This window comes from Triturus cristatus, chromosome 7 (assembly GCF_964204655.1).
Source record: "Triturus cristatus chromosome 7, aTriCri1.1, whole genome shotgun sequence".
Lineage (NCBI taxonomy): Eukaryota > Metazoa > Chordata > Amphibia > Caudata > Salamandridae > Triturus > Triturus cristatus.
In genome coordinates, this window is record NC_140590.1 from 941,846,709 (window position 1) to 941,869,827 (window position 23,119).

General features: G+C 44.0%; 1 protein-coding gene across 2 annotated transcripts in view; it reads left to right on the plus strand.

The window, feature by feature from the left end:
- Positions 1–23,119, plus strand: part of LOC146810887 (uncharacterized) — an 898,367-nt gene that overhangs the window by 187,415 nt on the left and 687,833 nt on the right. For both annotated transcript variants that reach the window (XM_085617928.1, XM_085617929.1), the window contains exon 6: positions 7,625–7,762. In XM_085617928.1, the coding sequence (XP_085474054.1) occupies positions 7,625–7,762 (138 nt within the window). The remainder of the gene's footprint in view (positions 1–7,624; positions 7,763–23,119) is intronic.

Sequence of the window (23,119 nt, forward strand, 5' to 3'; positions counted from 1 at the left end):
CTTTCACTCTCATTTTCAAATATTTAAAACACTACATCTGCCCATTCCAATACCTCCCATCCAAAGACCCTTATCCCATCTTTATTCTGCCCCAATCATACAAAAAACAAAAAGTATATATTTAGTATGGAAAAAAAACAGAGAACATTCGTAGATGACTTCATTGTCCCCTTACACCATTCCTCTACGCCCAACTTGCTAACTACCCAAAAACGCTTCTCTGTGAAACTTAGACATAATAGATGGGGTTCATCGTATGCCTCAGTGTACTCCAACTATTCAAGGGGGGTGGCAGTGTTGGTAAGACGGGGACTGGATGGGAGAGAGCGTGAAGTCTATACAGACCCTGAGGGACGATACATTGTTTTATTGGGATACCTGGGTGGCAATGATATTTCAGAGTACTTTGCATTGAACACAGGATCTGTGGACACAGAGGCCTCGTTATGGGAAGCCTTTAAAGTGGTCATCAGGGGGAAATGTATATCTAGACCAGCAAGGGTCCTAAAGGTCATTAGAACCACGCTGGGAACCATAGAATCCCAAATAAAAGATCTAGAGTTGCGCATTCAATGGGAGGGAGATTCGGCCTTACTGGCGGATTTGAAAAGCAAGTTGTTGGAATACGAGGAGGAAGCACAAAGGGAAGTCAAATTCTTAGGGAAATAAGCGGAGGCCTGTACTGTAGATATGGAGAAAGGGATAGACCAGGGCGCACGCTTGCCAGCATGCTTAGAGCTTTGTTTCCTAAATTAATGATGAGTGTGGAACCCCAATTAGAGGTTCTCCAGCTATTCTAGATAAATTCTCATCGTTCTATGCAAATTTATACACTGCAACTCAAACAGACTGCCCAGAAGGTATGCAGGAATTTTTAGACTCCGTGGCATTGGCGTGGTTCAATGACCGTCATAGAGAATATATGCACATGCCCATTACCGTTGAGGACGTCGCTAACGTAATCAGGAGTAGGCCGTCAGACAAAGCCCCTGGGTCAGATGGCGCCCAGATTATTAGCAGTGTTTGGAGAGGCACATGAAACGTGCATATTGCCTCATTCAATGCGCAAAGCAATTATTATAACACTACTTAAGCCAGGGAAACCTGTGAATGAGCTAGACTCCTATAGGCCACTGTCTCTTATAAATGTTGATGTTAAGATATTAGCTAAGCTAATAGCAAATAGACTGCAGCCTATGCTCCCCATGATTGCTTTACCTGACCAATCAGGTTTTATCCCTGGTAGATTCACCTCTCATAACCTTCGTACGGTATTTTTGGTTCTGCATTACGTCCACCGCGACGTGCAGGCTGCGGTGGTGTTCCTGGATGCCACAAAGGCATTCGATTGGCTCGAATGGCCGTACCTGTTTAAAATTCTGGAACAACTGGGATTCGGACCACTGTTTCTCAGGTGGATAAAATTATTGTATTCCGCACCGACTGCCAGAGTTCGTGTAAAAAACTTTATCTCAGACCCTTTCCCGATCACACGTGGCACATGGCTGGGATGCTCACTATCCCCACTGCTTTTTGCCATAGCGATGGAACCACTAGCCGCACGTATTCGTCAACACCATACAGACAAAGGTATAGGTTTTAGCGCTCGGAGTCTTTTAATATCGCTATATGCTGATGACATCACCCTATACATACTGAACCCCGAACGCAACCTCGATGTGGTGCTAAGGGAATTTATCAAATTTGGAGGACTATCGGGAATATCCATAAATTGGAGCAAGTCGGTGATATTTCCCCTAACTGACAATACTAAGGCAATCAACTCGGAATTCCCGCTAAAGTGGGAAGAGGATGCGGTGAAATATCTAGGCATATGGATTAGCCGGGATATGCAAGAATTCTGGAACCTGAACTGTGGCAAGACGATTAACTGGTTGGAGGATAAGGTAGCGCTGTGGAGCAAACTCCCGTTGTCTCTCGCCGGTAGAATTGCGTTGGTCAAAATGGTAATTCTGCCTAAGTTCTTGTACTTGTTCATAAACTTGCCACTCATCCTCCCTCAGTATTTCTTTAAGACTTTGAGATTGTTTCTTATTTCATTGGCGGGAGGCCAAGCTAGGGTATCATGGGAACTGTTGTCACTGCCTACCAGGATGGGAGGTTTACGCGCCCCTGACTTGAAACTATATGCACTTTGTGTGCAGGCACAATTTCTACAATATTGGGTGCATCCGATGCCGTTTCAGCCACACATGGCTGTGAAGGGGGATGCAGTGACGCCTGTTCCGCTCCGTGAGGCAGTCTTTCAGAAACATAGACGGCCCACCGATGGGATTGACACGGCCGAAACGCTCAGATGGGTGTGGGAGGGCATGCGGAGACGGGCGGGGATACCTATATTGTATGCTCCCTTGATTCCCCTTGCACATAATTCTATGTTGCCTAACGTCAGCGATAAATTCGGTGGTAAGATTGCACAAGCGATGAAACTTAAATTTTTTGCGGACCTGTACCCAGGTGGGAAATTCAGGGACCCTTCGTCAGCAGAGGAGGGAGAGAGGGCTCCGTTCGGAGAGGTGTTTTTGTATCACAGACTTAGGGAGGTCTGCCGGCAGATGCATACAGATTTCCCATCCCCACCACCTACCCTAAATGCATTGGAAAACGTATTGACCACTCCATCGCCACGTAAATTGATTGCCAGACTATACTCACGTAAGCAGATGGATGCCCCTGGGACGACCTTGTATGCTCGTACTAAATGGGATGCTGAGTTGCCCAACCCCATGACAGATGAGGAGTGGACATACTGTTGCGCCCAGATGACTGAGCTCTCCCCTAACTATAAACTCAGACTAATCAATTTTAAATTCTTACACCGCTATTATAGAACGCCTCTTAGTCTATACAAGATGGGAGTAAGAGAAAATGATTGTTGTTGGCGGTGCGGAGCGGATGCTGCATCGTTCCTCCATATGGCTTGGGAGTGTCCTACAATTGGCGCATATTGGTCTAGTATTTTTGAGTCTATTAATCAAATCCTGGACCTAAGGGTGGTTCCTTCCCCTCTGGTGGGTTTACTAGGCTACATCAAGACCACGCATATTAAAAAACGCAAGTTGCAAGCGCTACTTTTATTATTTGCCAGACGTCAGTTAGCAATTGTTTGGGGGAAAAGAAGGATGCCCACACTCAGAGACTGGCTAAGGGAGGCAACATATGGTAAAACGCAGCTGGGAACATACTGGGAACTCATGCCACCGTCCTCTATGCCTAGGGAGATATGGGAGCCCTTTATTGAATGGTTTCGGGTACATGTTGTTGACTCTGTTAATACTGGAGAAGCTGGAGATGCGGAAACGTCTGTTTGAGCCTTAGAAAACAATATATGAAGCAGGGGGGATACAAGACGACAATAAATGTTGTCAAAAATGATAAATGTATACGGTAATGCACTTCACATGGGGTTTATATTTCATCTGTATGTCAAGGGAGTCACGCCGGAAGGAAGATATATACAAAGTTGGATGATATTATTGCAGGTATATAATGTAATTGCTGCCCTCACAATATAAAATGTCTGTTCGATTGTGCATGTCAAATGTTCCCGCTCTGGATTTGATTGGTTGCACACTACCAAGCTGTACTGTTTTTGTATTGTATTGTACCACTTTTTTGGAAATTAATAAATAAAATATTTTTTTAAAAACTACCTAAAAATGCTTTGGGTGTGCAAATAAGCCTGACATACACTGAACAGCGAATATTGGCTACCAACTCCACTCTCCCCCCTTGCACCTATAAACCCCTTTCATTGTGCTTACATCAAAAAAATGTGACAAAGAGCCTTTGCGTGCTATGCATCCTTTATAGCTGTTCATGCCTATCCTGTTCATTGCAAATTTGTACAAAAAGAAGGTGCAAAGTTTGCTTTATAGGTGGCTGGTCAAACAGAGAACAAAGGGAAATAGATTTCATCTCAAGCCTCTGCTCCTTGCCCGACACCATAAAATCACAATAAAAAACTGTCATCATGTTTCAGCCCTTTCTTCCCCAAATAAGAAAAACATATTTTTTGTGCACAGAAAGGGTACACAAACACCACAGACACAGAGAACAAACAATAAATGCACAGAGCCATAACCTCTGCTACTGCATTCCTACTTCTCCCAGATACCCACTGGCTCATAATTACAATAAAAAACATTATTATCATTGGGCATTGTAGGTCCTAGGGAGGATGTGTTAGGTTGCACCATACACACACCCCTGCGGCCGAGCACAGCTTCACTTCACACTGAATAAAAAGGATCCCATGCTCCCCAGCATTAACCTAATTTGCTACTTGAGCAGTAGTCTTAGCAGTGCATGCATGCATATAGGTGCACTGAACACAAGCAGGCCTGCTAAGTACTACTGCAAAGTCTATGCTCTGAAAAAGCCACGCCTTCGATCAAACAATCTCCACCTATCACAGCCTGATGCCTTTTCTTATCTCAAGTGTAATAGGAAACCTGCTTACATGTTTTGGTATACACAGCAAAACAAATATCTGCTTCTGTCCACTCACTGGGATATCAGATTTATTATTGCCAATCGATGAGTCACTACAGGAAGCGGAAATAAGACACTGTGACTCATATTTATCATTTTTTCATGCAGTGCAATGAAGCAAGCACCTTGCTGCGCTGCGCTGCACTGCACTGCGTAAAAGTGCAGGAATGCGCCGTATTTCAAATTTTGCGGCACATTCTTGTCCTTACCTGGTGCTGATGCACTTTTGGCTAACTAGCGCCAACGCAGGCAGCACCCTTGTGTCATAGTGCAAGAGGCCTGTGTTGTAGGTTTTGTGCAGGAAGGGACACCTTCCTACACAAAAACAATCTTCAGAGGCAATTTACCCTTTCTATGTGTGCTGCAGAATGCAGCACATGTAGAAAGAGGAAAAAACAAGGAGAAATAAAGATATTTCTCCTTGTTATGCCTCACCTGGGAAGGCGAAGCATTTTGACGCATTTCCAGGCCTACCACGAACGGTAAATCTGGGAATGTACCAAAATCCATTGGTGGATGAGTGGGAACACCCACACCTCACCCATGGAATGCCTCCCTTGTACAGAGTAATGCAAGGCAGTGATTTGCACTTTTTTCATTACTCCAGAATTATTAACTAATGCAGGGCCACGGTAGGTGGCCTTGCGCGACTTGATAAATCTCACTAGGTTTTGTGTCACCCTTGTGCCCTATTGCGTTGCACAAGGGCGGCATGAAACCTTGGTAAATCTGCCCTGTGTGTATAGTTGAGGTATATTGAGCTTAATCCTAATAAATAGCCATAAATAGTGGCGGCTCCTACGCTATGGTGGAGGAGAGTCACCCTACTTCTTTCAAGCAGTGTGAGAAGTAGATACTTAAAATGATAATAGCTTTCAGTTGTTATCATTTTATGTTTGTGCGGCTTTGCGGACTTGCGGGTGGGTGAGCGGACCACCTCTGCTCTTGGAGCAGGGCAGGGGAGAAGTGTTTTACCCCTCCTAAGTGCGCAATGACTGCTTGGTCGGCCCTCTCGGGCCACCCAAACCAGTCATGTGCACTTTCCCTGATCTCCTTGCAGGCTGCATTGCAGCCTGCGTGGAGAACATGCCCAGGCCCCCAATCCCTGGTTGAGCATCGAAACAGGGCGCTTAAAGTCAATCACAACTCTGTATTGCAGCGTTGTGATAGGTCAGGGGAGCCTGGATGCCTACCAATCATAATGCTGCATTGCAGCGTTGTGATCATTCAGTGGGCTTGGCTGTGCTTTCTGTTTCTTGAGGAGAGCAGGAGCCAAGACGCAGGACCCAGCGACAAGGTAAGTAAATTTTTTTATTATGCACACCGTCCTGTAATTGCGGCCCCATGCGCAACCAAACACCCCGCCATCCGTGAGCCATGGCCATAAACCTGCAATTAAAAGTTGTTACAGGGTGTGAAAATACACCTGGTGAAAATAAATGTGTGATACACGGCCAAGAAGCGAGCACCACATTCAGAACTGCATGTGGATTTTCTGTGTGCATCATGATATTCACCGTTCTGGGCCTGACAACTCCTGCTGACTGGTATCTGAGGTAGAGACATTGGCCAGAAATGATAACTCCGGCTCTGGTATTTCCTCTTTCAATTACTGGCCATCTTGGAATGGGTGACATAAAAGGTACATTATTCTAAATTCTCTCAATCATTTCTTAATCTCTTTGGTTTGGCATTAGATTTGACAGAGGATCGGTGAAGATATAGTTATACATTTCAGCGGCGTCACTAGGGTTGGTGTCCCCCAGTGCGGTAACTCATGGTGTCACCCGTGCGGTCAGCACCCCCGCACCCCTCTAGTGACGCCACTGATAGGATCCACATTAAGGAGCGTCTCATATTCATAATTAACGCGGCTGTGTGGCCAGGACTCTGCAGACGAGAGCCGCCCGACCCGTACCTTGTGTCATGAACGCGTGTCTTCCTATGTCTCCTAGCTTCATAAGCAGCACAGCTCTGCTGAATGGGCTTCTGCTGACGAAAGCCACCCGGTCTGATTATTCGAGTGTGCAATTGATAGGGGCTCAGAGCCAGGCAGACCATACAAAAAGCATTGGCAAAGGCAATAGGTTGGGCCTTAATTTTACCAACAACTGTAAATACGGGCATTCAAACATTTTGTTTCCATGCATTGTTTTCTCATATGTTGTGATCACACAAGTATGTTTCTTACTCTCAGTGGCAGCCTGCATCCTCATTTCAAAGTATTTCCAAAGGTAAAAACACAAATGCATTCCTGTAGTTTCTTCTACTAGTTAATTTGGTCTGGCACCCCTGCTGTTTCTTGATTTGCCTGTTTGACTTTGCGAAAACAGTTATAACATTCCCATCTCTCGCAAGACTACAATTTACCTTGCGGAAATGTTAACAGATTGTATTCAGTGCGCAAAAAACACCAAAGAATTAGCGAGATTTATGACATTTAAAAATCTAAAACACTGGCACGCTCCTATCTAAACGGATTTACATTTCACATGCTCACGGTAATCGACGGGGTCTCAACGTTTGGAAAACCCCTTATCAAATGCCATTTTTAATCTCCCACTTGGAGGGCCTGCGGGATACCATTCCGAGACCTCTGAAGTCCAGCGAGCACTTGGGAGGCTCCGGTTACGCGGCCTGCAAATCCTCTCAGCACTCGATGCCTCCAACCTGCCCTCGCAGGAATGCCGGGACGCAGGGAGGCAGCAGGGCCCACTGACAGACATCCGCACGCGGGCCTTGAACCGCCCACTGCCCTCTGCATACCCGCGTGAGCCACGCGAGACTGGAACCAATGCACCCCGTGTGATGGTGTCACCCGGTACAGTCTGCACCCCCCGCACCACTCTAGTGACGCCACTGATACATTTAATTATTGCTATTATTCTCTCTAGTACAAAACATTAGACTGAGCAGTCAAACACAAATGTGTTGCATCAATGAGCATGCCTATTAAAGTATATAGAAATTAGAGGGTACAGTCTCTGGATAATAGTATGCTATCCTATTTAGAGCCATGTTTTTAGCACTTGTTTAAATATTGGAGAAAGCTAGAAATCTAACTTGCCTTGTGCATGCATAAACATATATTTCTGACTGTTTCTTCCAGATGCATAGACCAAGAAACCTGGGAAGTCTCACTACGGAGAGAGAAATGATAATAAATGGTGACCATCTTGAGCTGTCAAGAAAAGATATTATACATTTCCCAAACACTACTGTGGAGGAGTCACCAAAACATACCAAGGTGCATAGTTAATTTGCTGGTAGTCAACGTATTGGGTACAGATTCATACATGTTTACTATTGAAGCCATTTTATTTTCCCTCTTCAGTTTTTGTGAAGGTCTCTACCATGTTTTAACTTTTTACAACAAAAAACATATCATGCGCATGTAACAAGATGCAGAAAAACCAAAACTACACAATAGAAAATACCCAAGCACAAAAGTTCCTGAAACGTGCGAGAAATCTAAAAGTTCAATATTTAACGTGAACCAAAGCCTATTGATCTTTGTGCATGCCATGCCCCACATTATTTTGAGTTGAAGTCGAGCATTGAATATCACTTCATGCAACATCACAATTTAGATTTTTACCCTAGTCTTTTAAATGTAGGAGTATCATAGTCCTTCCAACATTCTGCAGTCAAAGAACTCCCAAAAATGCAACAAACAGTATAGAATGTGTGACTCGGTGGACTGGTATACTCAAATCCTAACAAGATCCTTTCAGAGCCAAATTCAGAATCTCAGCTTGTTTAATTTAATATCAATTTTCTGTGTCATATGAATAGATTAAAATATGCTGATCTAAATTGTGTGCAGCCTGGATTGAGTAAGAAACCTTTGCATCCCTACTGCACCTTCACATCCAGGACATTGGTAAGATTTGCATTCTGAAATGCTGTGCACCACTACTGATGAAGAGGAAATATAAACATTCCATAGTTTTCAACAGAGATTGGTTTAAACTGGTAGGCTATATGTCTACCAGCGTTTGATATCAATGCGTTTGATATCAATGCCCTTACAGGTTAACCAGATGCACTGTGATATCAAGATTGTGAAATTCACCTCAGCTACTCTCCTCCTTAGGAACCCTTGCAACTAGGAATGGTTCATGTAAGTTATATTGTAAGAAACATTCACATTTTCTGGAATATCTTCCAGTGGGTTCCTTTTATCTGTTGACCTACTCACTCCACATAAATCAATTCTTGGCCCCTGCCATTCAGTATTACCAATAGATGAGGTCTTCTCAGGGATTATTAGATTGTCACAAAGTGGGATTGCCTCATGTCAATGAGGCATGTACATGAGTCAAATCAAACTCCGAATAACACATACATGTGTAGTTTCCAAAGCTAAATTAATAGTTTTCTAAATCAGAGAGAGCGGGTCCCTCTACTCCTTTCTTGTTCATCCTTGCTGACACCACAGTCCAGTAAAAACAAGGATCATCTCACTGAGATGAACACATTCTTATTTAAAATGCATGGAGAGGGTAGAGGAGTGTGGTTTGGGACAAAAAAAAAGAATTTAATGAGGACAACCAATTTCACCAAAGTTGCGCGCCCTATTATGGTAAAGTGTGTCTCCATCAACCTTGAGATATGTCTCAGACTCTTGTAACAATAACTGAAAGGTCAGCTGCTACAAATCGTGAACCTCGCTAGACATTTTGGGTCACATGTATGAACCAATTTTGTGTTCTCAAATGGGCTGATTCACAGAATTGGGCCATTTGCGAATGTAAAAAAGTATTTTTAAATGTATCAAACCCTATTTCGTGATGTAGTAACCTGTTACCGAATCGCAAAATGGGTTAGCTATTCAGTATTCGGAAGGGGCATGTTTAGGGCATCCCTTCCAAATAGCGACTCGCAGTGGAATCTATGAATGGTTTGTGACCGTGAATGTGGTTGCAAAACATTCTCTATTTACCACCAACTTCAAGTTCGTGGTTACCCATTTGCAAATGGGAAGGGGTCCTCGGCGGACTCCTTCCCCTTTGGAAATGGTGGCAAAAACGTTTTTTAAGAGCAGGCAGTGGACCCAGGGACCACTGCCTGCTCTTAAAAAGTGAAAAGAAAAGTTTTCATTTTTGTTTCTATAAATGCAACCCATTTTCCTTTAGGGAAAATGGGCTGCATTTAAAAAAAATGCTTTATTTAAAAGCAATCATACACATGGTGGTCTGCTGACCCCAGCAGACCACCATCCCTGTGATTTTAATGATTCCTAGGGGATTTGCCACTGTTGCAATTCCCAGTGGGTTACAAATGGACCCGACTCATAAATATTTATGAGGCAGGTCACAATTTGTGAGTCACTGGGAATGCCTAAAATCACAGGGATGGTGGCCTGCTGGGGTCAGCAGACCACCATGTCTGTGATTGTTTTTTCAATAAAGCTATTTGTCTTGGGGAAATTTAGCTTGTTTTCCTTAAAGGAAGATGGGATGCATTTCAAAAATGAAAACTTTTCATATTTTAAGAGCAGGCAGTGGTCCTTGGTACCACTGCCGGCTCTTAAAATGTTTTTGCACCCACATTCGCAAAGGGGATGGAGTCCCTTGTTGGTAAACTGCAAATGTTTTGTGATTGTATTCCGGTCAAAAAACATTCATACATCACAGGTGATTGCTAATAGGAAGGAACGCCCTTAACACACCCCTTTCTAGTACCGACTCGCAAACCCTATTTTGCGAATTGGTAATAGGTTACTGACTCGCAAAATAGGGTTAGTACATATCAAAAGGCTAGTTAGCATCACAAATGGCCCAATTCTCCGTTTGCGACCGCTAAAACATTTTCTACATGTGACCCTAAAACTGGTGAATTTCAGTGTTTTATGAGTTTAGAATTCTATGTTCCAACTGACATTTTCACCTGGCAATAAAGTAACTTTAACAATTTAGTTTTTTCAGGGAGTTTCTAGGGTTTTTCTTTACTATAAGATAAGATACTATTACTATACTCAATGAGAACGCACCTTTACTGTTCGTTTTTTTCAACAAACTCAGAATTTATTACCATACATAACTATGACAACCCTCAGCTGTGGATGGCATCTGGCCACATGCGTCATGGAGTTGGCCAAATTATTTTCTCAATCCTCTCTCTGCAGCCAGCACATCTGCCTCCTCTCTTGGGAGCGCAGGGTGCTCAAAAGAGATTCAGGCGGGACCTTAGTAACCTAGATTTTTTTTTCACATGTTATGCCTCATTTATAACCTCTTTGTTCAAGATGACCACCAAGATTCCGAGTGATCACACTGCAATTTTTTTTCCTACAGTGCAACTGCTAGAGTGCACATTTTATGTTCTTTGCTCTCAACCCAAAATTGAGGCCTAACAAAGACCACCTCTTTTGCTTCAAATATGGCTCTTGTTTTTAGCAACAAGGGAACCCAATTGTTATGGTCAGGGACCTTGGGTATTGGTAAGTTGCAAACACAATTGTCCCCGACAAGGAGAACACATGGGAGAGGGAATGAATAAAGACCCTGAATCAGTACTATATTAAAGCTGTCCAGCTGGACAGAGTTATTTTGATAATATTTCAATTCAAGGCACAAATCTGTGAGTGTGCACATCTTAGTCAAAGTGGGCCTTTTTGTTGTCATTTTTTACTTAGATTCACCTTCACATTACAAGTATCTCCATTGTATCCAATAAGTCAAATAAGGACATGTTTTATGCATATTCTCCAACAATGTGATATCCCTTTCAATAGACTCTACTTAACCATACCGATATACAGGGAATGAACTCCTTAAAGAGTTCACCCCTCCTACAAGGAGGAAGTAGTGACCTTGATCAAATCAATTAAATCTGAATCCTCACATGACACCTGCCCCCCGCAGGTGACCAAACTAGTTCTGGATATCATTGCCTCTAAGCCGATGGAAATCATTCAACTAATGTTTAGTACAGCGTGCTTTCCCACTACCTGGAAGAGAGCTCCACTGCTTCCTCTAATGAAAAAAACATCACTAAACCCTGAACAATTAGAGCAGCCCTTATCCTGCTAGATCTATCAGCGGCTTTTGATACTGTTAATCCTGAGCTGATGATAGTTTTGTTGGGTAACATTGTTATTGTTGGTTCAGCCCGAGATCAGCTACGTTATTTCCTCATGGGTAAAGAACAGTCAATAGAGCTAGGTGAGTTTGTCTCCTAGCCTTTTTCTCTACCATATGGGGTGCCTGAGGGATCTTTGCTTAGCCCCACTTTGTTTAATGTCTGTGTCACCCCACTAGCCAAAGTAATCAGATCTCATGGGTTCTCTCCCACATCCTATGCTGACGACACTCAAATTGTGGCTCCATGGCTAGTAGTGAAAATAAGACAGGGTCTAGACTTTGCGACTGTATGGTGGCAGTCCGTGTCTAGATTCATATGAAGTGTTTGAAACTAAACCCCAGAAAGACTGAGGTCTTCCTGTCTGGCACCCAGTTTTCTGGGTAATAATTGACCACAAACTCACATATACAGACCAAATAAATTTGATCACATCCTCTTCTTTCATCAAAAATATTTAACCATATATTTCCTCTGATTTGCAGAAAACAGTCATCAGTTCATTGGTACTTTCTAAGATAGACTACTGTAATGGTTTGTATTTAAACCTTCATCAGCACTTAATGAACATGCAAATTCTTAAAAATGCTGCAGCACTTCTGTTGCTGAAGATTGCTAAATACAAGTCAGTGTCTAAATCCATCCAAAAATGTCACTGGCTACGAGTCAAACAAAGAGTTACTTGTAAAGCCCACTGTATGGACTACAAAGCACTACACAATCTAGGACCAGAATTCCTCAAAAATGTTTTTTCCTGGTATGTCTTTGCTGGGTCTTTAAGGTCTGCAACGGCCAAATGCACTGTAATGCACAGGTTTAAACGATCCCCTCAGGGAAGGTGTTTTCCAGCAGGAACTGCAAAGGCTTGGGACTCACACCCCCTGCATGTCAAAGCCATGCCCAATTTTCTAATGTATTTATTCATTTCTTCAGAGGGTTTTATTTCGCGTTGGCAAGACCCGTAGGTATCAGTGCATTTAGAAAGGGTTTGAAAATGTGGTTTTTAATGCTGAATTTGTTTATTTTCCCTCCACTTACTACTGGGTAGTCCTGATAGCAGCATTGCCAGCATCAATATGTCTCTGGGTATTTGATCACTCTATAAATGTTATTAACATAACATAACATAACATCAGTGCCATTGAGGTGAGTAGAAGTGCAACTTTTTCTACTACCATGGCATTAAAGTATAAAGAGATAAGTACCGGCTGACGGCCAAACAGGCAACATTGTTACCATATTAGAACTGTATTAAATTAGTGTTAACCATCACTGTAATGAGTACAATAACAGCGAAGCCACAGGGATGCCTGTGGCCACCGCTACAGGTTTTGAACCATTGTTAGCAGAGGAAGGGGGGCTGGGCAGGGGGTGTAGGTGGAAGAGGCATTCTGTAGCAACACTGATGTCTTGAATGTGGGCAGTAGCATTCCAAAGACATATGATGTGCTGTACCACCAGCATTTTCACAGGTTGCACTCTCCCCCACAGCAATAGATTTTAGATGTGTTTGCATAGTCTGTCTTGGTTTCGGCTATGAGCGGGTCAAGATTGAGTGTGATCATCTGCTCTAGACCCCTGTTAATGTACATACCCACATTTCTCTGGCATCTGCTTTCAACTGGAACCTATAGTTTGATATGGCTGCTTGAATTGTCCCTCAAGACAGTGAAAGTGCTTCACTCTTGTCCCGTTTGACCTGGTATCTGGAAGTTTCTGGAAATTCCATAATAGTAGACATCAGTGTCAGTGAAAATGTGGGTAGATCAGTAAGAGTGAGTAAAATGTCATCTGCATACAGAAGGATTTTGGAAGTGCCCTCTGGTGTAGGGATGCCTGTGATTTGTGGGTTCTGTCTTATGGTGGCCACCAGGGGCTCCAAAACGAGAAGAAACAACAGGCTTGAGAGAAGGCATGCCTCTTATGTTCCTTCCTGGACTAAAAAGATTCTGAGAGGAAACCACCACAATGAACTTGGGCATCTCATAAAGCCATTTAACCTGAAACTATCTAGCCCAAATCTCTGAAGCGTTCACAACATATAAGTCCATTCAATCCGATCAAAGGACTGAGCGCTCAAAGAAAGGGCCATTCTATCCTCCTGGGAGTCCTTATATAGTCACTGTAGGTGGGTCAGGCTACGTAGTTGAATGTGGGATGTCCTCCAGGTTCATAAGCAACCTAAGAGCTATGAATAAGAGTGGGACTCACCTGATTGGAATGAGTGGCCGAGTTTGCTGCCAGTATCTTCACGTCTGCATTCAGTAGGGAGATTGGGCAGTAGCTATTGCGTAGGAGCAGGTCCTTCCCAGGTTTGGGGAGGACTGCAATAACGGCTCTGTTAGAAAGGATGGACAGACTGCCCATTTCCCCTGCTTCCTTGAAGATGTCACTAGGGAAGTCCACTGCTTCTGATTTCACCCATCCATCAAATTTATCGGAGAATCCATCTTCGCCCATTGCTTTGTTGTAAGGAGATTGAAGATCATCTTTATCATAAAGACATGGCAGTGCCTGTCCTTCAAATAATCGGCTGTCCTTATATGCATCATCTCCTATCTCCGAGTTAAAGAGCTCTGTGAAGTAGCCCGCAAAGACAATATCTATCACCTGTGGGTCCGTAATCATTCAGCCTCCTGTTCCATTGATGGCCGGAATGGCTGTCAGAGCCTTCTTTTTACCTTGTTTGTAATGGTGGACTTTAAGCTGTTTCAGATTATTTTCTGCCTTATTGTTGAGCAGGGTATTTTTTCAGTTCCATTCTAGATTTCTCTAGCTTGAGTCTGGAACTCACTGTCTGGTTAGTGAGATGGGCCCGCATCATGGACACAATATCTCTTTCCAGGGTCACCTGTTGTTCCACCCTGCGCTTGCTGGCCAGAGCAAAGTTCTTCATTATTTGCCCCCTGAGGGTGGCTTTGACAGCAGCCCACAGCATTTGGGGTGATTTTACAGAGCCCCTATTATCTCTCAGGTAGGTGGTCATATACAATTTCAATTGGGCTTGTTTTGTAGGCATACTGTAGGGGAAATGTTAAGGCACCGTGGTTTCCTGTGAGGTCATCACAGTCTAATCTGATGCTAATAAGCATGATCAAAGAGCACCATCTCATGGATAGCTCTGTCCAGCTGACATGTTATAACAGCATTTTGCACAAGAAATCAGTCTATTCTGGATATCACATTATGTACCAAGGTCTGTTTGTATCCTTTTGAGATGAAGGATAAAGAGTTATTTGCTCCCTGTGAGTGCATACACTGAGCCCACCCCCAGGACCTCACTGCCTATCCTGAGATTGGCCACTATGAAACAGCCATCGTCTTCTGTCAATGATTCCAGGACCTTACATTGAAGTGACTTCCTTGCCAGTATGGCTACTAAACATTTTCTAGAGCACGTGTGCTCAAGCAACTTTCCATGCAGCTGGGGTGGGTATCTGTAGCTGAAAAATATCTTTCCCATTCAGTCTTTTTTAGGTTTTAGATTCTCTGTAAGACAGGTGGGTCTCCTGTATAGGGCAATGTCTACCTGTTTAGAGGCCCACTATGAAAGTATTTTCTTTCTCTTGATCAGTGCTTAATTTGTCAAATAATTAACCATGGGCGGAGCAGGAGGAGGAGGACTACGCGGAGGTCCACGGAGTTGGGAACAAACTCCATGGAACTCTGCTCCGCCACCCATCTCCCCCCTTAGACATTAATTAAAAAAACACCTACCTGTACTGCGGCATCCCTGGGCTGCCCTCCTCCTCTTCCGAGCCATCTCTGGGTGATCATTGTGAAAGTATCCATGCACGCATGTGCATTTCTTGTGAGAAATGCACATGCACGCGAGTGCGCACATGTGCAGTTTTTGCAAACATCACCCAGAGACAGTGAGGAAGAGGAGGATGGCAGCCCGGGGACGCCGCAGTACATGTAAGTGTTTTTTGTTTTAGTTTTAATCAATGCCTAATTAATTTTTAATAGAGGGGTGGAGGCGGGGGCTGGCCAACTCCACTCCGCATTTGCCTAATCTGCGTTCTCTGTGGAACGCAGAGTAGGCAAATCTCAGCACACTCCGTGGGCAGAGTGGAGTTCTCCACCCGCGCCTAAAAATAAGTGCCAGGGCTCAAAGTTTTCTCAAAAGCTTAAGGACACTGTGCAGGCAGTCGCTCTGCCTGTGGAGTATTCAGGTGTGATGTGCGTGCAATAAAGAAAACCCTATCAGGAGGCACTGAGTAAAGAGTTGTAGGGAGCCTTTTCAAGCAGATCAAAGGACCTGTGTGGTTTTCTTTTGCCCAGAATACACATGTTCCTTGGTTTGCCATTCAGATCTCCTTGTGGTATGCTTTGCAAAGCAAAATACCTGGCTCTCGCACACCTTGGTGTCCTGAAAATCTGGAGAAAGCTGAAAGAATTCTCCTCGCCTTTCATTCTACAGGTCCCAGCACACTGCACCGCAATAGTCGTGCAAATTCACAAGACGCGTGCTGACTAACTAATGTGCCTGGGAACGCCAGGCTCATTTGGAGCCCTCAGAAGCCTCGCTTATAAATAATGATAGCGTTTTTAATTTAACCCTAGCTTCCCTGCCTGGGGAAAACTCTCAAGTAATATAGGTTCATCTCCTTCAATAGCACCAAAAGTATTTACCTATAGATGCATGCATTGTTTCAATGCAGACTCGCTGCAAATCTGGTTCTCATTTAAATCTAGCAAGTTCAGTGGAGTGTAGATGAAAGCACGTGTCATTTGTATAATTTCCTCTGCCTGCATCTGATTTTTTTATTTTTTTATTTTTTTATTTGCATTTTCTGTTGGATATAAGTACATCATTTTCAGCATTTATTTGAATGTCAGCATTTGGCATGTACTTGATGTATTATACTGTATAGGTTTGGCAGATTAGATACATTACTATGTCTAGGCAGCTTTTAGTTAACTGAGATACTATGTTCTGGTATAAAGGGAGAATGTAAAAGGTGAAAATGGAGTGGCGTACATCAGTCCTATATTATCCCTAAATATACTAAGCATGCCTGGCATTTAGTCATCTACAGGTTTCAAAGATCCTGTTTTTTGCTCCTATTGAGCAGATTAGGACAATGCAACTTTAACATGAGAAGAATTTAAACCAGCAACTCAACACACATGAACCGATCAACGCTACCCTGATAGCTTTATCTTGAGATTACCCCCTTGACCTCCCAATTTGAGTTGTCGTGTCAGCGTTTTTTATATTTCTGTCCCCCGGGCTTGCCTTGGGATGTACCGACAGATCAGCAATGTTAGCCCATTTGTTGTCGGTACGTGGATTATATGTTAATCAGGATTCCACTTCATTTCTATCATCATTCCCTGCTTGTGAATTGGTATCCCCTGCTTCATGCCCTGTGTGATGTAGTGCCGCCATTATTGTGTCACAACATTGTGCAAAGGGGTATTTATGCAGGCTGGCTACGTTTTCTCTGTGCAGACCGGTGCTTTCTGCCTGGGTCCAAACCCCTCCAATTTTACGGAGTTGGGGGATGCTTGTTTTTCCATCTCTGTGCCTTTTTTCTACTATAATCCCTAGATGTATGAATCTGGAGGTGGCTTTGTGCTTCTTGGGTCTGGGGGATACTGCCAGTATATATTCCTCACATGTGTGCAATTGTGGGTGATCAGTACATTCCGACAGGCCTGCTGTCACTTCCTGCCAATACAAGCGCAGTGAGGAGTAGGACCACAGCATGTAGAGGAAGTCTGTTCTCACCTGTGTACAGTAGGGGCATGCCGAATTAGTAAGTTAGAAATATGTATTTATTTTATCTGATATTAGATACGCCCTGTGAATAATATAAGTCTGTATAATGCGAAATTTGACATTCCGTGGTAATTGTATTGCGCTTTCTACGGTGGCATCCCATTCCTTCTCTGTCCACGGCCCACCCCTGTCATCTTCCCATTTTGTGCGCAAACACGTAAGGGGTTTCAGGGTATACCGTAGTAATGCTTCTGTTAGCCGATAGATTACATGGCTTCCATTCCCCATTACATGCAAATATTAAATCACCAGATTTAACTGGGGCTCAGTGCCTATATCCCCCCATGCCGCCATCAGTGCCCTTATGATTGAGCTATATAATATGAATTGGCCTGTCAGCAAGTCAGTTTTGTGGGCTAACCTGTCAAAGGGCAGCAGCACACCGTCCTCATATAAAACACCTAGGGTTTGCACCTCAGCGGCATGCCAGGGCACAATCACACCGTTTGATGTGGCACCTCTACTCCTGGGGTGCCAAGGAGGGGAACTGCGCCTGCGTAAGGAATCGTTTGTCTGGTGAGGTATAAGCTACGTTTGTGACATCGGTAGGCCAGGACCAGGCAGGTCGGCGCTGGGGTGGAGGGTCTGGCCATTGACATACCTGGGATAATGTCCATGCTGGCTTTGCCGTGGTAGTTTCAGCTAAATGTAATCCTGCTAGCCACTTTGTTGCCCATTGCAGCTGCGCAGCTAGGTAGTAAAGCTTCATATTTGGGACTGCCAAGCCACCTTTGTCTGTAGGTGTGTACAGTTTCCAGAGCGCTACTCTGTGACATCCTTTGTTCGAAATGAAATCTCGGATCATTGGTTCCAATTCTCTGAATGTTTTGGCCTGGACATAAACAGGAAGATTTGCAAAGTAATACAACAATCTAGGTAATATCACCATTTTGGTCAAGGCTATTCTGCCCATTATATTTAAGGCTAGTGTTTTCCAGAACTTGATTTGGGACCGGATAGAGGAAATGGCTCTGACCAAGTTTCCCTCCATTATGTCAGCGGGGCTATGATATATCAAAATGCCCAAGTATCGAATTGAGGTTGGCTGCCAGCTAATGGGTACTTCATTTACCAAAAGGTTGGGATTCTGAGCCGCGGTCCTGAAGGGGTAGAGGCATGACTTGTTCCAGTTCACCTTCAGCCCAGAAAGTACTGCAAATCGTTGTAGAGTCTCAGCTATAGTCTCTGGTACATTATTAATGTCACCAATATACAGCAGGATATCATCAGCATATAGGGATACCACATACAATCCATCACCCATTGGGATGCCCCAGTTGTCTACCCTCTCATGCAGCCGCACAGCTAGTGGCTCCATAGCTAACGAAAAGAACTGAGGGGATAAGGGGCATCCTTTTCTGGTGCCCCTGTTTATTGCTAAGCTTTCTGATGCTGCACAGCCTGTGCATATCCGGATGAGAGGCTGCGTATGGAGTAACTTGACCAGTTTAAATAAGCCGGCCCGAAGCAATATTGGCAAAGGACTGCGAATAGGTAGGGCCATTCAAGGGAGTCGAAGGCCTTCTCCAGATCAAGGACCATACAGCCAGAGGTAGGCCAGGTGTGTGCCGCACATTCTTGAAGTCTGAAGAATCTTTAAATGTTTAGAGAAGTGTTTTAGGCTAGCACAAAACTGTTTTGGTCAGGATGTACTAGTGGTTTTACCAACGGTGCCAGTCTTGCTGCGATTATAGAGGCTAACATTTTGTAGGTTGTGTTGAGCAGCGCCAATGGCCTATATGAGCCTAATGGAGTTGGGTCCCTATCTGGCCTAGGGAGTGAAATTAATAGCCCTTCTCCCTGCGTGTCTGTGAGTATGAAGGCTGACAGTGCGGCCTCGTATACCGTCTTTACCTGGGGTACTAATAGCGCAGCACAGGCTTTAAAGAATTCAGCTGGCAGGCCATCAGGGCCTGGAGTTTTCCCTGTGACTAGAGTGCCTATGCCGGACAGAATTTCTTCTGGATTAATTGGAGGATCAAGTTCCAGTCTTTGTTCTGGGGTTACTGTAGGGAGGGTCAGTTCTCTGAGAAATGGATACATCTCTTGGGGCAAAGCTTTGGCAGTAGATTTATATAATTTAGTATAATGTTGTGGGAACTCCTGATATATTTCCTGTTGTGTATATGGGAGAGTGCCCTGTGGGGATCAGATTGATGTTATGGGGGACCTGGCGTCTTCCTGTCTGATAAGCCACGCAAGTAATCCACCAGCCTTGTCTGTGGTGCTGTGGGTGCGCGCAGAGTGCGCTGTGTAGTTAAGGCATCTTAATCTTTCTAGCAGTTGAAGGTGTCCTGCCCTGTTTTACTGCAGTCATGTTTTGATTAGCGGGTCAGTAGCTGCATGTATTTCAAGGTGAGCTAGCCCATTCTCTAACTTTTTAAGATCTGCCTTGACCCCTCTACATATTCCTATCTGCGTGCCCAGACAGTGCCCTCGGATTGCTGCCTTAAATGCATCTCATTTGGGGAGGGCCGATGTTGCAGAGCCTATGATTGCATCAAAATAATTTATAATGGCCGCACTTAGGTGTTCTCGAAATGGTTAGTCCTCCAGTATCTCAGGTTATAATCGCCATCTGGGAATTTTGCTGTGCCATTATCCCACGTCATTTCCAAAGTTTGTACATTATGGTCGGAGTGAGTTCTTCCTAAGTATTCAGTTGTGGTCACAGTCAGTAATACCTCTTTCGAGGTTAGTATCCAGTCTAGTCGGACGTGTAAGTTGTGGGACCCTTAGTAGTAGGAGTAAACCTTATCTGTGGAATTTCTTTGTCTCCATATGTCTACCAGATACCATCATGGTGGCTGTTGTGGGTGCGCCAGGTAGGGGAGGGAAAGAGAGGTCAAGGGATGCATCTAGGACACAATTGAAGTCCCCTCCTATCAACCAGCATATCCCATGTCAGTCCCACTGTCTGCCAGATAGTATGTCCAAACATGTTGATTGCTCTGTGTTGGGTGCATATATTGAGCCCAGCACAATTGGTCTACCATCCAGGCAGCCTTTTACAAGTGCATATCGTCCCTCTGTATCTATCATTGATTCGTCCACATGGTAGGGAGTGCCTGGTCAGATCCATATCAGGGCACCTCTGGCAAAGGCAGAGTAGCCAGTGACATATATCTGCCCCCTCCACCTCCTCTGCAGTGTCTGGGTTTCAGGTGCCTTAAGATGCGTTTCTTGAAGGAGAACTACTTGGGCCTGATATCTTTTAAGATAAGACTATATCTGGTATCTACGGGATGGTGTATGTGTTCCCCTGACATTCCAAGTGCATATTTTAGTGACTGTCATTTTGGGGGGAAGATTTGAAACCAGTGGTTAGCTTTCAGTCCGGAGGCAGCAAATCTACGTGAATGTGGCCACCGAGGTAGGGCTAGACGACAGTGTGCCTGTGGAATTGATAGTTAATAATCGGATCAGTGTGTCTTGATTAACCAAACTAATATTAATGAATATATGAAATACTAGTAGGGCGAGAGTGCAATGTGCATTCGTCCAAACTTTCAAATAGAAGACATGCCAAGGTTGGCTAGGGGGTTGGGCTATACAAGGACTGGGTGTCAGTAAAGGAAAGAGGATTGTTAGTCCCCCATTAGTCTGGTGGTTAGCGGGAACTGGAATTATACATCTGATTGTCTAGGTTGGGGGTATGGCCTGTGAACATGGTCACGTGGGGTACTTGTCAGCGTGTGGTGCCCACCCCTGCATGTGCAGTGATAATGGCCATAGCAGAGTGGTACATTATTAACAAGAGGAAAGTAATTAGACGCGTAAAGAACATATCAAGTCCTGTTGTACTTGCATGATCTTCGCTGTTGCATAAGCACTTGGGGCGACCAGATTTTTATTGTTCAGCTATATGATGTTATCTGCAGTCTGCGGTGTGACCTCTGACAAAGTTCCTGAGTCCTGTGAATTTGAGGTCATATCTACTGATGCCACATTGCTTACTCGATCTTGCAAGTTGTCCTCGGACAGTGAGTCGCTTAGGTGACTTCTGATTTCAGCTGCTGCTTGCAGTGCACTGTGCTGGTCTTGTATCATTTGTTCTAGGTTGGGTCCATTGCACAGTAGTGGCGATTGCTGCTTGCGTCTTTTTCCCTTGTGCAGCTCCGATTCAGCATTTAGATGTGATCTCCCAGATTTTTAATTGTCTCGGTGGCATTCCCAGGATACATAGAGTCTAGCCAGTCCCATGCGGCGATAGGAGTGTCGAAGAAGTGTGTCTTGTCTTATGCCACTACTCGCAGATGTGCAGGGAATAATAGTGAATATTTAATGTCCAGCTTACGGAGTCGCTAATCACTTCCAGAAAAGAATGGCGCTGTTTTTGCACCGTTGCTGTGAAGTCTGGAAAGAGCATTACAAGACAGTTTGCTACATGTATCTTTTGCAGCGTCCTTGTCTCTTGTAAAAGCATATCTCCATCCTTATAGTTTAGTACAAGAAACCGCATTGGTCTGGGGGGGGGGTCGCGCTGGTACCCTGTGTGCTCTTTTTATGGCAAAGTGTTGTGTTAGTACACCGTCTGGCAGCAATCCCGGTATCCAGTTTTTTACATAGGTGGTAGCGTCTCTGCCTTCTTCGCCCTCTGGAAGGCCTATGACGTGCACATTGTTTCGCCTGGAACGGCCTTCGGAATCTTCTGCTCTATGGTTGAATACTTTCACCCGGGCCGACAGCTCCTTTAGGCATTTTTCAGCTTCTTGATCCTTGGGAGATAGCTCGGCTTGCAGCATGTGGGTTCTGTCTGCTAGCTTCCAGTGATCTGCATGCAGGAGGTTTAAGTCAAGGGCCATTTTATCAGTCTTATTTTCAAGTGAAGTGCGTGTTTGTTCCATTGTGTTCTCCAACTTTTCAACTGCAGCCAAAACTGTGTCCAGTTTACTCCAGTATAATGAGTTGTACTCAATCGATCAGAATTCGCGTTTTAATTTTCTGTTCAACCCGAAATAATGAGTTGTACTCAATCGATCAGAATTCGCGTTTTAATAAACGTCGTGTGGATCACGCCTCTCGTCCACGGACGAGAGGCGTGATCCACACGACATTTATTAAAACGCGAATTCTGATTGATTGAGTACAACTCATTATTTCGGGTTGAACAGAAAATCACCCCTCTGCTAAATAAGACGCCCTTACAGATGACATACGGCCTACCTTTTCAATTAGCGTAAAAGTTCTTAAATTGAGGATAGACCGAGTCATCCTTGAAGAGTAAGGGATTAAGTCGTTCTTTTATATGAAGTGAGGCTCTACCAGACCATTCTCAAGTGAGGATAGATAGATATAAATCATCTTCGCTACATTGGTTGTTCTCTATCCCAGAAGCCACCTACCAGCGATTTTTATCGCAACATTACTAGAGGAATCATTATTAGAACTATCTAATGGAGGATAAATATTATCAGTCCTGAGGAAGGTGGTTTTCATCAGCTTACACCACCGAAACGCGTCGACGCATATACTTTTGGGTTTAATTTGCTTTGGAACAGAACCTTGATAAACTAGGGTGAATGACTACCAGTTTGCTTCTGTTTACCAATACCACAAATTTACACCACTGAGTCACAATTTTGGTGTCTGTTATCGTTCCTCCTTCTTTATAATTATTAAAATGTGTTACTGTCATTTTTGTATGAGAAAAGCTTAATGTACTTGTTAATTGTTCCAATACTTCAGGTCTGACTTGTGCCTATTGACTTGTGATAATAGGTCCTTTTG